The sequence below is a fragment of the Musa acuminata genome, chromosome BXJ2-8, assembly GCF_036884655.1.
Source record: "Musa acuminata AAA Group cultivar baxijiao chromosome BXJ2-8, Cavendish_Baxijiao_AAA, whole genome shotgun sequence".
NCBI classification, from domain to species: domain Eukaryota; kingdom Viridiplantae; phylum Streptophyta; class Magnoliopsida; order Zingiberales; family Musaceae; genus Musa; species Musa acuminata.
In genome coordinates this window covers 9,727,078-9,742,056 of record NC_088345.1, presented here as the reverse complement: position 1 = coordinate 9,742,056, position 14,979 = coordinate 9,727,078, and the positions used below count along the sequence as shown (strand labels likewise).

At 35.7% G+C, this 14,979-nt stretch overlaps 1 protein-coding gene across 6 annotated transcripts; it reads right to left on the bottom strand.

The window, feature by feature from the left end:
* Positions 1 to 742: 742 nt before the first annotated feature.
* Positions 743 to 14,526, bottom strand: LOC135583286 (pre-mRNA-processing factor 39-1-like). 6 transcript variants are annotated; one of them, XM_065120796.1, is made up of 15 exons: positions 14,354 to 14,526; positions 13,045 to 13,509; positions 12,780 to 12,886; positions 10,717 to 10,946; positions 9,949 to 10,116; positions 9,155 to 9,515; positions 8,520 to 8,663; positions 7,896 to 8,048; positions 7,702 to 7,818; positions 7,184 to 7,264; positions 6,947 to 7,096; positions 4,028 to 4,318; positions 3,441 to 3,551; positions 1,292 to 1,438; positions 743 to 1,186 (listed from the first exon to the last, which is right to left on the bottom strand). In XM_065120796.1, exons 2-14 carry the CDS (start codon positions 13,481 to 13,483, stop codon positions 1,328 to 1,330), a joined length of 2,463 nt encoding a protein of 820 aa, XP_064976868.1. In that variant the 5' UTR covers positions 13,484 to 13,509; positions 14,354 to 14,526; the 3' UTR covers positions 743 to 1,186; positions 1,292 to 1,327. The 6 variants fall into 6 exon arrangements, with proteins under 6 accessions (XP_064976868.1, XP_064976867.1, XP_064976870.1 ...); XM_065120795.1 differs by having other exon boundaries at positions 13,045 to 13,505; XM_065120798.1 differs by having other exon boundaries at positions 743 to 1,182; positions 13,045 to 13,505.
* Positions 14,527 to 14,979: the final 453 nt, after the last annotated feature.

Below are 14,979 nucleotides of genomic sequence, written 5' to 3'. Positions count from 1 at the left end.
TCACCGATAGAAACATTAAAATTATTTTATTATTATTTATTTTCATGTTTTTATCGATAAAACCAATAGTGTTATGATATATGAAGCTAGATGTTTTACTTTCAAGTATAAGGATTTCAATGTAAATTTTTAAATATATAAAATTTTAAATCGAAAGATCGGGATGTCTTGAATGTGGGGTAATATGTAATTAGCCTGAATATTCTACTGTTGGACGAGATATTCAATTAGGAAAAGATTTTTTTAAAAAAATAATTTTAATTATTTAATAAATATTTACATTGTTTTAGATTTTGACAAAAAGGTTAATTGTGAGGAAATACTTGAATTTATGGTATATAAAACAAAACAATTTATGTTTATTTTTTTATTTTAAAATTGTTTAACTTGATGTTACATGCAATGATGTATAAAGGAATTAATGCTTCAAGTTTGATTCAACTTAAAAAGGTTTATAAATCCTGTGTTCCTAATTTTCTCAGGCTGCACTTCATTTGATTATCTGAATTCTTCTTTCTATATCGATCTACTCTCCCCACAGTATATTAACATGCGCTTAAAAGTTACAACATTCTGAGCGCCGCCCTCCGACACCTTTTAACTTTTCTTCGCAATGAGACAAACGTTATTAATAGCAGTAGATATATTACCCTTCGTTGAATCCCACAAAATCTAGGCAGCTAACAGATATAATAAAGATTTGGAGCAAATCCACTTATGATCCAAAGCCAACACAAACAAAGAACCATAAAACTTGTATGGGGCTCCATACATCCAGATCATGCGTAAACACCAAAATATTTTCTGATGCAATACATTTTTGACAGAATATTCTCTGATTTAGTATCTCAACGAAAGAAGCTTTGTAATTAGCTGGTATGATCACAATGTTCAACAAACCGAAGCAGACTATTCAGAATACACACTCCATTAAGGATCACAGTCCCACTAATCCCGCTCTGACAAACCTAACATAGAAGAGCAATATCTAGCAATATGTTCCAGGAGATACGATCAGTGCCTCCCCTAAGTGCAGTCCTACTATAACGTTACCTACCCTTAAGTGCTTCCGTAAGGATCTCCAAGATTGGAGGACCCGCAAGCAGGCTGAATTCAAAACTGAATGTAGCTTGCAAAGAGTCGGCATGAGAGTCGGATCAACTCTTCGGGATTTTGCGCAGCCTTCCTGCCACCAAATATTTGTCATGGCATTAGCATATCACTTGAAAGAAACAAAATGAAACTCAGGAACCTGAGATGATGACAGCCAAGAAAAGGAAACAGGACTAACCTGGCTTATCCAAGAAGCATTGGTTGTCTACAAAGATCAGCTATAGTAACTTCCATAATACTGCTGAGGAGCAGGTGCTGGTTGTGAAGGGAATGCTGGTGCTACTGGTGCTGCTGTGGGCTGGGCATAACTTGGTTGCGGATAAGCCTTCAACAACAATCAACAATCATATTAAGACATGTACTCAATGGAAAAAAACAAGCAAGCAGTGTCATGCGTGAAATTAATCTTTATATAGTTTGGATCCTAATTAAAGTCAAAGATTCTGTTGTTCCTATTTAGCAGAAAAAACACCTGAGCTTCACAGACAGCTTAAAAGACCTGAATGGTTATTGATAAGAAGGAATAAAGAATCTTTTATTAATAAACAAGCACAAAAATAGCAACAATAATCTAGCACAAAGATCGAAGAACCTAGAAAATCAGGTTGAGGATAAACCAACGAACAGTCAGCTAATACTGAAGAAATCAACTATTATAAATTAATCCAACATGATCACAACACGAGGCACTTGTATATCAAATAAGGTTAAGGATACACCCACCAACAGCTGCAGTTAAATACATAAGCTAATCCTTGAGAAATCCGTTAGAATAAATTAATCCAGCATGATCCCATTAACAAATCTGGTTGGGCTGATATGTACAATCATGGCCTTCAGGGTGTTTGGCACTTCGACCTCTATATCACAACACAAGGCTCTTCTACATGCACCCTTGCTAAGTGCTTCAAATTTTGGTCCCCCTGAATGCCTGTGAGTTATGACAATGCCAGAGAATACTTCTATATCTGCCATGAAGAGGCAACCATAAAGTGGAGGCCACTTGGCACCAATGTGTGTGTGTGAGAGAGAGAGAGAGAGAGAGAGAGAGAGAGAGAGAGAGAGAAGTAAAACAGGATGAGAAAGGAGGTTCTTCAAAGTAAAATTTAGTTTTCTTCCAGGTTTCACTTTTCTTTTTTCAATATCCTTAATTCCATATTTGAATTTTTATATTTTGACAGATCAGACCAATCTTTCGAAGCTCGATGACAAATACCAATGCTGATCCCAAATAAAACAAACTCATCAGACCAATTAAGCCCCACAAAAAGCCTCACACCAAGCATAATATATAGAAGCACAGCAACAATTCATATAATTATCAAACGATAAAAAAAATACTTCATATACATACAAAACGTAGAAAAAGTCGGAAGTCCAAAAAATACAAGCGTATCATCGACATAGCTTAACATAAATATGCGAGCAAAATGTAAAGCAATTTAACATAAATAAGCACAGTTGTATAAAGAAGTCCTGATATGGTTCGTAACAGCTAACGTGTTAGACAGGACATGCCAAGTTTTGATGACTACACAGACCTGAAATAGACATGACACAAACACCACAAGCATTTTGAAGTGTCATAAAAGTCGTGATATGCTTCGTAACACCTAACATGTTAGAAAGGACATGCCAAGTTTTGATGACTACACAGACCTGAAATAGACATGACACAAACACAAGTGTCATATAGAGGCACTGCCTAATGGTTCATGCAAGTATATGCTTATAAGCATAAAAGGTTGCACACCCTTAAAAATATTTCCACATTAAATGAAGAAGCACCAATAACATGCCACTAGAGTTTAAACTTCTTGCTTGAGAAGATGAAAGGATTGATGGGATACATATCATCCGAAAAATGTAGGCATTCTGTAGAATTGTAAAATGTCTAGTCCAGTTACAGAAATGAGATTCTGCTTGATCACAAGGAGAACAATTACAAAGGTATGCGGAGGTTTTTTTTTCCATGGAAAAATAATATTTGATGCTCAGGGTGTTGTAAAAATATCACCCTGGAGAGCTGCAAAGGATCAGATGCAGCTCATATTTTGTGGAAAATTAACCAAAATTCCAGATAAAATGAGGGATGGGAAGCCTTTTATTTCACTGCGAAAAAGAGTGGAAGCTAAATTTTTCCAAGAATCCACGAAATACCTCCTCCAAATTTCAAAATTTACGAATAAATAAACAAATGTACAAGTTCATCCAAGAATATTGGTTCCGTTTCCACCAATCATAGGCACATAAAGATTAGATATAAATGTTTAAGAAATAAAAAATATCTGACAGCCATTCTCGATAAAACTGGAAGAACCAAGTACCTCTACCTGGTACGTAGGAGGATAAGCACCATAAGCAGTGCCCTGAGGAGCTGATGTGGCAACTTGTGGCTGACCATAATTACTATAACCTCCATATGCAGCATATCCAGCCTGAAAATTTTGAGTATTGTGAAACCACATAAACATATAGGAGCAACAAACACTAAATAACACAACATAACCAATAAAGCAAAGCACATCAAAGCTTCTGTAAGAAGGAACTTCGGAAGTTAACAATTAGAAATATCCTGGGATAACAAGATTGAAGATTAACAGCTCATGATCCATGTATACAAACATGATCGAGAAGAACAAACAAAAAATTGGTGAATTATCATTTTCAGTAAATTTACTTGAGGCTTTCGGGTGTCATTATCAAATTCAGGAGGCATGTTATGGTCACAAATTGTAAAAATACCAAAAAGCACTTATGCAGCCTCGACTTCCAGAAAGCACAAGAGTCAGAAATTCAAAGGCTGGAAAGACTATAGAGATGCCATAGCTGCACGATCCATAATACTTAAAAGTGCAGGCACTAAGAACAGTGCACCTGACTTAAGAAACCAGATAAAGCTGATGTAACATACCTGAGATGCATATCCAGGATTCCATTGAACCTGTGGTTGAGTTGTCGTCGGCCATACTGGAGCCTTTTGTCCATAACCAGCTGGCCACTGGCTCTGAGCATTTGGATAGGCTCCCATCACTGACTGACCTGGTTCTGAGAAGTTCTTAGCCATTTTAGCTTTGTCTGAAGAAAGAAAATCTTCAGCATAACGCTTTTTTGATACAAGCATGCTCTTCTGACGTTGAAAAAGCAGAGCATGCCGGTTGTCGGCCTTTTTTATCGACTGTGCATCTCCAAAGTGATCCAAAAACTGATAAAGAAAAGTTCATATAAGGAATGTTCTAAAACAAACTAAAACACTTGTATATTTGACTATATGTAGTTATGTACAAAAGTCAATTTATATGCAACAGATTGACAAGGACAGAAACATGAAATGACGAAAAGAAAATGTGATCGCTATATCACACGAGTCCACCAAGTTGCGCCCAAAAATAGTGGCCTAATTATAAGTATATTTAACAACAGCAATATGTCTAACCATAAAGCTGACCATATACTACAGATGGCATATTTAACCCTGTTTTTCTCAGAATGGTTTGTGTTCGGCAAAATGTCAATTTTCCTATTCCCATTTAGCAACTCCAGAATCATAAACGCACATATACAATTACACCAAAACACAATAGCCTCCAGATGAGAGACAAAAGAAACTGGACTATCAAAATATATGAATGTGCAGGTAAAGAATCGTCGGTCAATGGAGTTTAAATTCCATGTGTGAATTGTAACAAGATAAACACATACAACTTCCTGAGTAGCCATCCACACAAGCAATTAACAATATCACAAATGCATTAGAAGCACCAAAACTAGGAAATATACAAATAGTCGGTCTATTTTGATTCATCCAAAAAGCAGTAAATAAAAACCCTTAGATAATCAGAAGTTCAAAACACAACTTTCTATTTGTAATCAACCATACCCATGTGCTAGCTCTCTTTACTACTCAGGCTTCAGCAAAAATAAGTTAACATCAGCTGCACACAATTGAACATGATAAATCATGCTAATAAAATATGTACGGACTAAGGTAAATGAACATGAATTGATTGCCCATGCCTCAATTAAGAATCTGACATCTTCTCTTAATGTAAATTATTTTCTCATCCAAAGCCTCCAAAAATAAATTAAACACCAAAATTATTAAAATAGTGTAGGCTTTTAATAATACAGATCATGTAAAATGGTAGTATAAGAAAATTTTGGATTGATGCCCATTTTTTGATGAGGATGTTACCATACCCATAATGGTTCGCTGCAAGCAGTAAATCCATCAAAGCATGAAATTATGAATAGATGTAACATGTAAGTACCCAAAAAACAACCTAAATGCACCATAAATTTCATGCCACATAGGAACATTTGCATGAGTTTCAAAAAGATGGTACAAATTAAAAACTAAATCGAACCACACTAGTTAGTATTTCTATTTTACCATGTTACTACTACATTGCTGTAATATAAGAAACTAGCAACCACTTGATCGTGCTTTTAAAGTACTAAATTCACAACAAATACAACCATATTTAAAAGTATTAGCATTTTTCTTATGGAATTAGTATAAAGTTTTAAAAATCGACATTCTCCAAATATGCACAACATAAATTTCTAACCATGATGTGCCATGTGACAGAAAAAATCTTGGCCCAAAAAAATCAGTCAGGAAAGTGAATAAAAGAATATCCCAGCAAATTACTTTCATGCTACTCAAACTGTTTACTGTCCCTTGATTCCGTAAAACCAAGTAACATAATATAATGAGAGAGGTATGTAAAAACTAGTGGTTGAGCAGTGTATGGACCACAAGTGGAAATTTAATCCCTCAAAGTAGCCTATTCATAGACAATCAAGAAGTCAAACTTGTAATTTTGTTAAGATCTCCAAATATTCCTCAAATCAAAGGCATTTCAAATCATCGAGCCAATATGTATTCAGCTGAAACAAACGTATGTCACTACATCAAAACCAAGCACCAGAAAGTATTGGCCACGAATATTCTCAAGAACCACATAATCTAACACTAGTAAAAAGATGAAATTATTGATTATGTAAAATGCATATTTAGGCCTCATAAAGGTAGTGTTCATATAGCAAAAAGCAATCAACTCCTGACATTCCACTAACTCAAGTTACTAAGGTTATACAAAATGATATTTGGGCCAAAAATATTCCATCAGGAGAATAATTAGGTAAATCTTTCAGAGTTACATGGATCATTTACAGCCTTGCTCACAATACATAGATCCAAAAAATGCAAGCCGCGTTGTTTAATTCCAAATAAAATCCAGGACCGAACTGTTGTGTTCTGTTGAATCCCAAATACAGCAAGACTTCGTTGGCCAACATTTGGAACTTGTACCAACTCAAAATATGGGCCACCTCAACCGAGTAAAGCACCACCATCTAATTATTAAAACAAATAAGTGGAAATGTGTGAGCATCATCTAGATACCTGATATTCTATTTTGTACATACTTTTTAGTTTCAACCACCATGTACAATTGTACGTGTGTGTGATATTGATCAATCCAATCCAAGTCTGGCAACAAAAAATTAGAATATGGTCTACAAAAGATTGACAATAAGAAGATTCAGAATTACCCATAACCTAATATGACAAAGGAATGTATAGCATACTTCCAAGATATAGAACTAAATCATGTGCAATATGAGCAGGAAACCACCACCAAGTAAAACAAAGTAATAAATAGCCACTGGGAATTAGCATTATCAGATGCAGATCAATCACATAAACAAATAAACTCGTACGAACATGTCAACCGAAATGTTCCATAACAATAAAACTCAGTCTTGCGCAGGTAAACTACTCCTTGGTTAAATGCAAAATCTAATTGTGTTGATATAAAACTATTACCTCCAAGAGTATGCAAGAAATCTCTTCTCTATCAATGGTGCTAGCAAAGTTAGGATTCTCAGGGTTCGGGGTAATAAATTTCTCAACCAGTGAATCCAAATAATCAACACGTTTGGGTAATGGCTGTATCGACTCTAGGTGGATAACAGCCTGCACAGACAACAGGAACAACATTACCACACAACTCTGAGAAACAAGTTTACAATATGCAACCAAATCAAAATCTAACAAATAAACCTCAAGAACTGGTCTTGATAGTTGCATATTCTCAAGATGTCCAGATAACACCTCCCTTGCTTTGTCTGCATCACCAACAACCTAAATAGAAGACACATAAACTTGACAATTAGTATTTTATAGATGTTTAGTTAATGAAAAGGACAATTTTTAAATGGTTCTTGCCAAAAACAACTTTACACTACAGAGTACAGATAGCTTTCATTATTTAAATTCCAAATGCTACCTATGATGGATGAACAATGATCAATTGCACATCAGTTGATTATCATATAAAAAGTGCACAATCATCCATTAAGAATGAACTGTATAATGCCCACTTTTTCAAAGCACTAAAATACAAAGTTTAGCCAAAAAAAATGATAAACTCATGCTGCACGATATTGAAGCCCAAAAGCTTTACTCGTGATTCTTTCGTCATAGGTTATGCCCTTAAATATATTATAGAGAATCCAATACTTCTCCCTATAAACTCAAGTTTTTTTGAGAAACTTGTAATTTGAGAATGAACAGCTTACCAAATAGAGAAAACGTGAGTATTGAACAAGCAACAACGGCAACAGTTGGGACTGCTCCTTTCCCTGTTCAGTGCTGATAGCTGTCTCATAAACAGAAAAGGCAGCTTCTTTTTCACCCTGTATACCATCAGAAATTCAGTTAAAATTGGGACAAGGTTCAAAAAGTAGAAACTTCAATCTGGATCAATAAATACCAGCCGGTATTCCATGTTTGCATGTCTCACGAAGGCTTCCAACAGACCAGGAGAGACTTCAGAGTAAAGAATCTGATACTGTGTACGAGCCCCCACGATATCTCCGCTTAATTCCTTGAACCTGGCAGCAAATAGATGAATCTCGGGTTGTTTCTGTCAAAAGAAATTAATGTAGTCAATTAAATTGAGATACAGAACAAATTTACAAACATAACAACACAACATCTTCACCTTAAAGAGAAAACTAACATATTAGTTCATCCTACAGTGAACAGTTTAAGATGTTAGAACTTCTGACCAAAAAAGGCTTTTATTTCCAGCAAACATATTCACATAAAGAAAGTTGCACAAGAAGAGCTTTTACCTTTAAAAAAAGAAATTGTATATTAAACATAGAAACATTATAATTATGACTCGAGAAGTGGTTGTTCGTATATCTTCTTTGTCAAAAAAAGTATGCCATTTATCAAGTTGAGACTTTCAAATTTAATATCATGTTGATCAGTTCTGAGACATAACAACACTGTATACTATTGCTGCCTTAATTAAGAAGATGCAGATAACATACATACATACATACATACATACATACATACATATATATATATTCAAGCAGAGGTCTACCTTTACAAAGACTTGTGTTGCCCGAGCAAGGGCATTATTTGCAAGCTCCATGCTTCCACTTGCTTCCATGCATAGGACATAACGGGTCCAAAACTCCGGATAGTTGGCACAAGCAATCAGACATCTTTCATACAACTTAACAACCTGAAATAGCATATATGTAAGATATGAACAAGAAAGGAGAACCTTATTTCAACATTCAAGAAAGAAAGCATGATCACAACAAAGAGAAGAAGTACTCCATTAGCTGATCAGGGAGGCCCCTCTTGAAAGAGGGACCAACCTTGCCTGACAGATAGATGGTTAGGGGGTAAGCAAATAGCAAAGACCTGCATATATGAGATTCAAATTTCAAAAACAGATATTTATGCAACACTTGATGAACCCAGAATGTCAACTGACAAATAAGAGTTCAAAGTACTTAGCCTCATAGAAACCAAACAACATGCCACGCTTTATCCTCAGTTCAATACCCCATTTTTAAAAGGTAGCTTCATCGAACATAGTAGCCAATAAAGCATACAATGCAGCCAATATGACTGAACTGTAAGTTCATAGTCATTCCAAAAAGAACTGGAAGAATAAAAAACTTTGAAGCAATAGATCAGATAAAAGAAACAAAATTAACTATGTACCTTGTTGAAATCATCCCCTCTCTCAATAAAGTCAAGATAGTTGTGCCAGTTTTCAAGCTCTACATCATCAAGAGGCCTGACATGGAAGTATGGCCTTCTAATAGCTGTTTCAAAACCAATGATCTTAGAATCGAACTCTTTAGCTTTCTTATACATCTCTTCCCTAATTGCAATATACTTCTCCAACTCCTCTGCTTCTGTTAAACCTGCACTTACGGGTTTAGAAGATTGTTCTACCCCATCATCACGAACTTCATCCTCAAGAGCATGTCCACCAGTCTCCAAAGTGGAAGCCACCACAGCAGCTTCCTCTGCAGTTCGTATCTCTGATAAAGGCCGACTGGCTGCCAACTCCTTAAAGCTGAATGTAAAGTTTCAACAATTCACAAATTTAGAAGGCCACATCAGAGCAATATCATAATAATAAATTAATTGCATGGATGGCATCACTAGGTCCTTCAAAACCTGATTCCCTAAAGATCTATCAACATAACATACCACTGTACAGTCAATGTCATGATACACAAACGCCATGTGTTACAAGTGTTAAATAAACATACAATATAAAATTAAGAGATGGTACTCATTTGACCGATATGAGATTGATCATGATGATGAAGCATATGATCTTGTAGTGTCAACTTTTCCAGTCTATATTGACAGTATAGAGATAAGCACTACAAGTCTACAACAATGCAAGCAAGATCATGTTGGACAAAACTCTTACAGTACAGCACTATAGGGTCATAGGCATCCTAACAAAAAAAACCAAACAAAAAGTCACCAAAAATTACCAGTTAAAATAGCGATCTAATTGCTGAATGGGATTTTCCAGAATCCTTGTATATATCATGGCTAGATTACTCCAGGCCTGATGTGATTCTTCATATCTGATGTATTCATCCCACAGCTGGTATGACTGATAATCTGTCCCAACATATGCCAATCCTCGCTCAAACAGCCTAAAAGACAAGCAGACAGGTTAGTGCTTGAATCAGTATCCAAAACTAGTGGTTCTGAACCATAGTTGAAAAGGAAAAGAACTCTCTTTTTGGAAGGGGTAATGCAGAGATGAGACTCTGGAAATTGGCACAAATGCATTGCATTTACCTTCCAGAAACAACCGTATACCATCCTGGGCATGGAGGAAAGTGTAGCGGTCATCTTAGCCCATAACTGAGTGTCATCTTCAGAGCAGCAATTTTGACTAATGTTGCACCCATGATAGCCTCAAAAATGAAGGTTTACGTAGCAGTAATTCATGAACTACCCTATCTACTATATGAACCTTTTAAAAAAAAGAAGGGTAGGAACAGAATGAAAATTAAGAAGCAAGAATATAGTTTAAAAAATATATATCTCAAGTGGTCAAACTCAAACAAAGAGCTAGCACAATAGAAAGCATTTCTATGGTGCATCCTTCAGCAAACCTTCCCTCCAAGGCAAGATTGTTCATGCATGCAGAATAAGGTTAGAGGATACAGCTACACTCACTAAAAACCAAAAACAACAAAAGATTATTACTGAATATTTCTATAGCAAACAAATCTTATGACAGTTACCTTCGTATAATATCCGGATCTTCATATGTTGAAATTGCAAAAACTGCATAATGCAACCAAATTTCTACTGAGTAGGTCACTGCAAGAACAGCCCGTTCATAAACCTCCACAACCTTGTCAACACTGTCCAAACGTCCCTCATGATCTGCATATTTCTTCCAGTATCCATAACATAGAGGAAATTCAGCCAAGAATGCATCATATACTTTCCGAATTTTGACAATGTTGTTCTGCAAATAACATGTAAGAATAGCCATATCAGTTAAAATGAAAACTGTAAGGCATATATCTCATCCAATATGATTACATTGAATTGACATAGAACAAGTGCAGTATGTTCTCTATGGAACTAGGTCTCCATAAATGAGTTAATAGTGGGTGACTCATTTACTGAAATTCTGATCGCAGACCTGTCTATGAGATTATAATGTGTTGGAAAAATGGAAGTCAGTAAAGCATGTTATCCTAAAACTCAAGTAATATTGTATTAATAAGAGAAGGATTGAGAAGATCTAAAATTAGAGTCATCAAGAGAAATTTAGAGAATGACTTTAGATTAAGTAGGACCAAAATTGAATACAGTATATGTTACATTAGAACACAAAAGAGAGGAATTAACTGAACTACCTTAAATAGAGATCAAAGAGAGGTTGGTATAAAAATAATAAGAATGATTTTGGTGGCCCTTGAATCTGCCATGCATTAACCTCATTATCCTAAAAAACATGTCAAAGGCACTTAAAGCCCAATGGAGGGAATAATCCATAAAGGGATCCCAATTAGTTCCAATAAATGGCTTAATTTTTTTCTTTTCCTCTATACAACAAGAAATAAATTTCGAACATAATTGTACATTACCTTTCAACCCGCATCTGAAAAAAGAGACTAGTAATTATCGTGCACGGCAAATGCAAGGAAAATACACATGCAAATTTGAAAGGCAAGCAAATAGGTCTTTGGTCTTCCGTATCAGCATGTCCAAAGTCCAAAAGCAATCACCATAATATGAAATTTTTTAAAATCAATTAATTTTCACAAAAAGGACCAGGTAAAGAATAGGAAAAAAAAGAATATTAGTGCAATCAATTTCCATCCAACAAAATGACTCTTAGTACAATCTCTTACTTTTCTGGGGCTACAAGAGCAAATAAGAGGTTAACTTACAAAACCAATCAAAGCTATTACCAGAAGCAATAAAATGACAACTTGAAAGATAGCACAGTCAACGATAAGTTATATAACATATTATTCCTAATATATCAAAACCTTAGAGCTCAAGAGGTGCATAAAGAGAGAAAAGGAAGAAGAAATTAGATAAATCAGACCATTAGGAGAATACATAAATATGAGTACCATGGTCAAGAAAAATCAACTTTCCACTCAAAAACTGATGCAAAACTAAGATAAAGAAATAACCTTTCTTAAAGTCGCTAGACACACCCAACCTTCACCATAAACATAGGCCACAAACACTCTTCAACTAATCCAGATGATATCCAATTCTACATCAAATGCCCTCTCATTTAAGTGCGATATTAGCTATGAACTGTGCAAACAAAATTCAAATTTCCAATAAAACTAATATTAATTTGTGAAAAAATCCATGAGGCAACACAACCTCAAAATAAGCTTAAAATTCAAAAAGACTCAATACTAGAAGAGCTAGTAGTCATTGACACAAATAACAACCACATTTACAGATTCAACATGTGGCTCTATCTTATCAGTCTGAATCTTAGCTTCCCACTCAGTTGCCCTATTTAGGTCCATAAATTAGAGAATCTCAGCATAATTATAATGTTACGTTGGCTATTTATGATTCTCAACAAAGGACTATTAGTTCCTGCTACATGTTTTATCTGTTGCTGTTTGTACCATGGGAACACTGTTTTATTGGTTATCCAATTAAGAATGAGTATATGGCTACATGTTTTATTGCAGTATCTAACAAATTATAGACATCACTTATCTAAAATGAGTCCAAGAAATACTAAATGAACTAGCTCCAGTCAAGTGTATATTTAACAACAGAAGTATTTTCAAATAACAGAAGAACCACATACTTCAGCGACTTTCTCCGTTTCCTCAATAAGTGCTGTCCAAGAATTGAAGTCTAAGCAATTTGCTCTAACCATATTCCACAACCTATCTTCCTCAGCGGAATACACTGCTGTAACAGGAAAAGGTATAATAAGTTAAATTTTACACTAGATGCAACAAGATAGAAAAGTTAATAAAAAAGGACACCAGTGCAACAACAACAAAAATCTACAAAGTACATTCAAGAAAATGAAAATTTAATCATCAAAATGTAGAAAGGCTCAGTACCATCGTCATATGCTTGCTGAACAATAGCTCCACTGGTGTCAGTAGGCATGCTTCCGTTCTCCATAGCTCCAGTAGATTGGTAATTTGCCATTTCACTAATACTTCCATTAGCAGTATCATACCCAACCACCTGTGTCGAGATACCAGCCATATTTTCATGACTAACTGTTGCAGCACTAGCATTGGGTTCATATACCACACCAGTTGTAGCTTCTTGTGAAACTGGATTTAAATCATGAGAGTAGGTATTCCCATCATCAGTACCAGAACCACCTAGTGAAGAATGAGCTGCAGCACCAGATGATACAGAATGAACAAGGTTGCTATCACTCATAACACTGTCGGAATTGGTTGCCATGTTCTCAGCAGGAACATGATCTGAAGAAGTATATTCAGTGACAACGGATGCTTGATAGAGTAAGGGTTGACTGCCTTCCATCCTACACTGCCAGTTAGCCTATCTAGCTATCAAAGACAAGTCAGTGACACATGAATGCAAAGTGCATGACAAATACTCGGTATTAGATGTTGGAGAATGTAAACAGAAAAGGGACAATAAATTGACTTAATCCATCACTACTATAGAAAAGTAATGCAGATCAAAGACAGATTCTAGGCAAATTAAGTAATGCATCAAGACTAAAATTAGATATACAATCCATCTTAATGGAAACAAAAAAAATAATGGCATCACACGTTTTAACACAAAAAAGTCGTTCAAGATGCACCAATAATGACTATACTTTGGCAAAATATCAGATGTCCTGTTTTACTTAGCAAAAAATACAATATCGTTGCTATATTAGAATCAAATTTTACCGGCTTACAATCCTTCAAACGAAAAGCAACAAGCCAAGAAACCAAGACTACATGTAAGGTAAGATATAAAGCGAAAACCTAGCAGCATCCATTTGTTACTCGTTTGCGGTGTTTCCACACACAAGGGAATTGGTGCACATAAGCGCAATTAAGAGAAATAAGATGATCGCGAAGAGTTAAAGCCAAATATAGGTAACACCGACAATGATCTTGCAAAGACGATGGATTCTTTATGCCATACATCCAAGTATTATGTAAATCCTGACAATTTTTCCTAACTTCTAAGGATTGCACGATGATAACTTAAAAGAATCACAGATTTAACCCCAAACAAAGAAAAAGTGATAAATGAAGCCAGAGCCTTTCGATATAAATCTTAAACCTACAACATAAATAGGGCTAACCAAGACATTCGCAACAACTGGAACATATCCAGAAGACAGAACCCTAACCCTAGCCTAGCGAAGACATTTGTCGAGAGAGTTAGTACCTGCAGAAGAAACTAGGGTTTGAGGAGTTCGATGTCACGGCGAGACACAGAGGCGCAGCAGCAGCGGCGACACGGCAGCTGCAGCGGCGACAACGAGACAACTGCGCAGCCGAGCGCGCGAGCGGGGGCAGAAGCAGTGCAGACCAGTAATCGGTGAGAAGCCAATCGCGATGGATCACAAGGCTTGCCGCATTAGGGCTTCCGTATATATAGACATATGCACGCGTCACTAACAGATCCGCACGCGCATCGCACGTGCCAAGTGATAAATTGCTGCTTGAACCCAACCTGACCCACGGTCAAGATTTCTCGCGGCGTACGCAGCCCAATGAACAACGGATCGGGTCGGATTGGATTACAACAAACTAGATCCAATTAGTTATACCTGTATTAATACTAAATTGATATATGTGATCGGGTTAACATTGTTGGTCTATATAATAATGTTCATCGTACAATTAGCCTAGTTTGGTTCATCACGATCGGAAAGATAAAAGAAAATAAAATGCGTGAATATGTATGTATTCATCCATGGTTGTTGCATAAAACATGTTAATCTGAAGATATATATATATATATATATATATATATATATATATATTTCAATTCCAAAAGGGGTCTTCGAT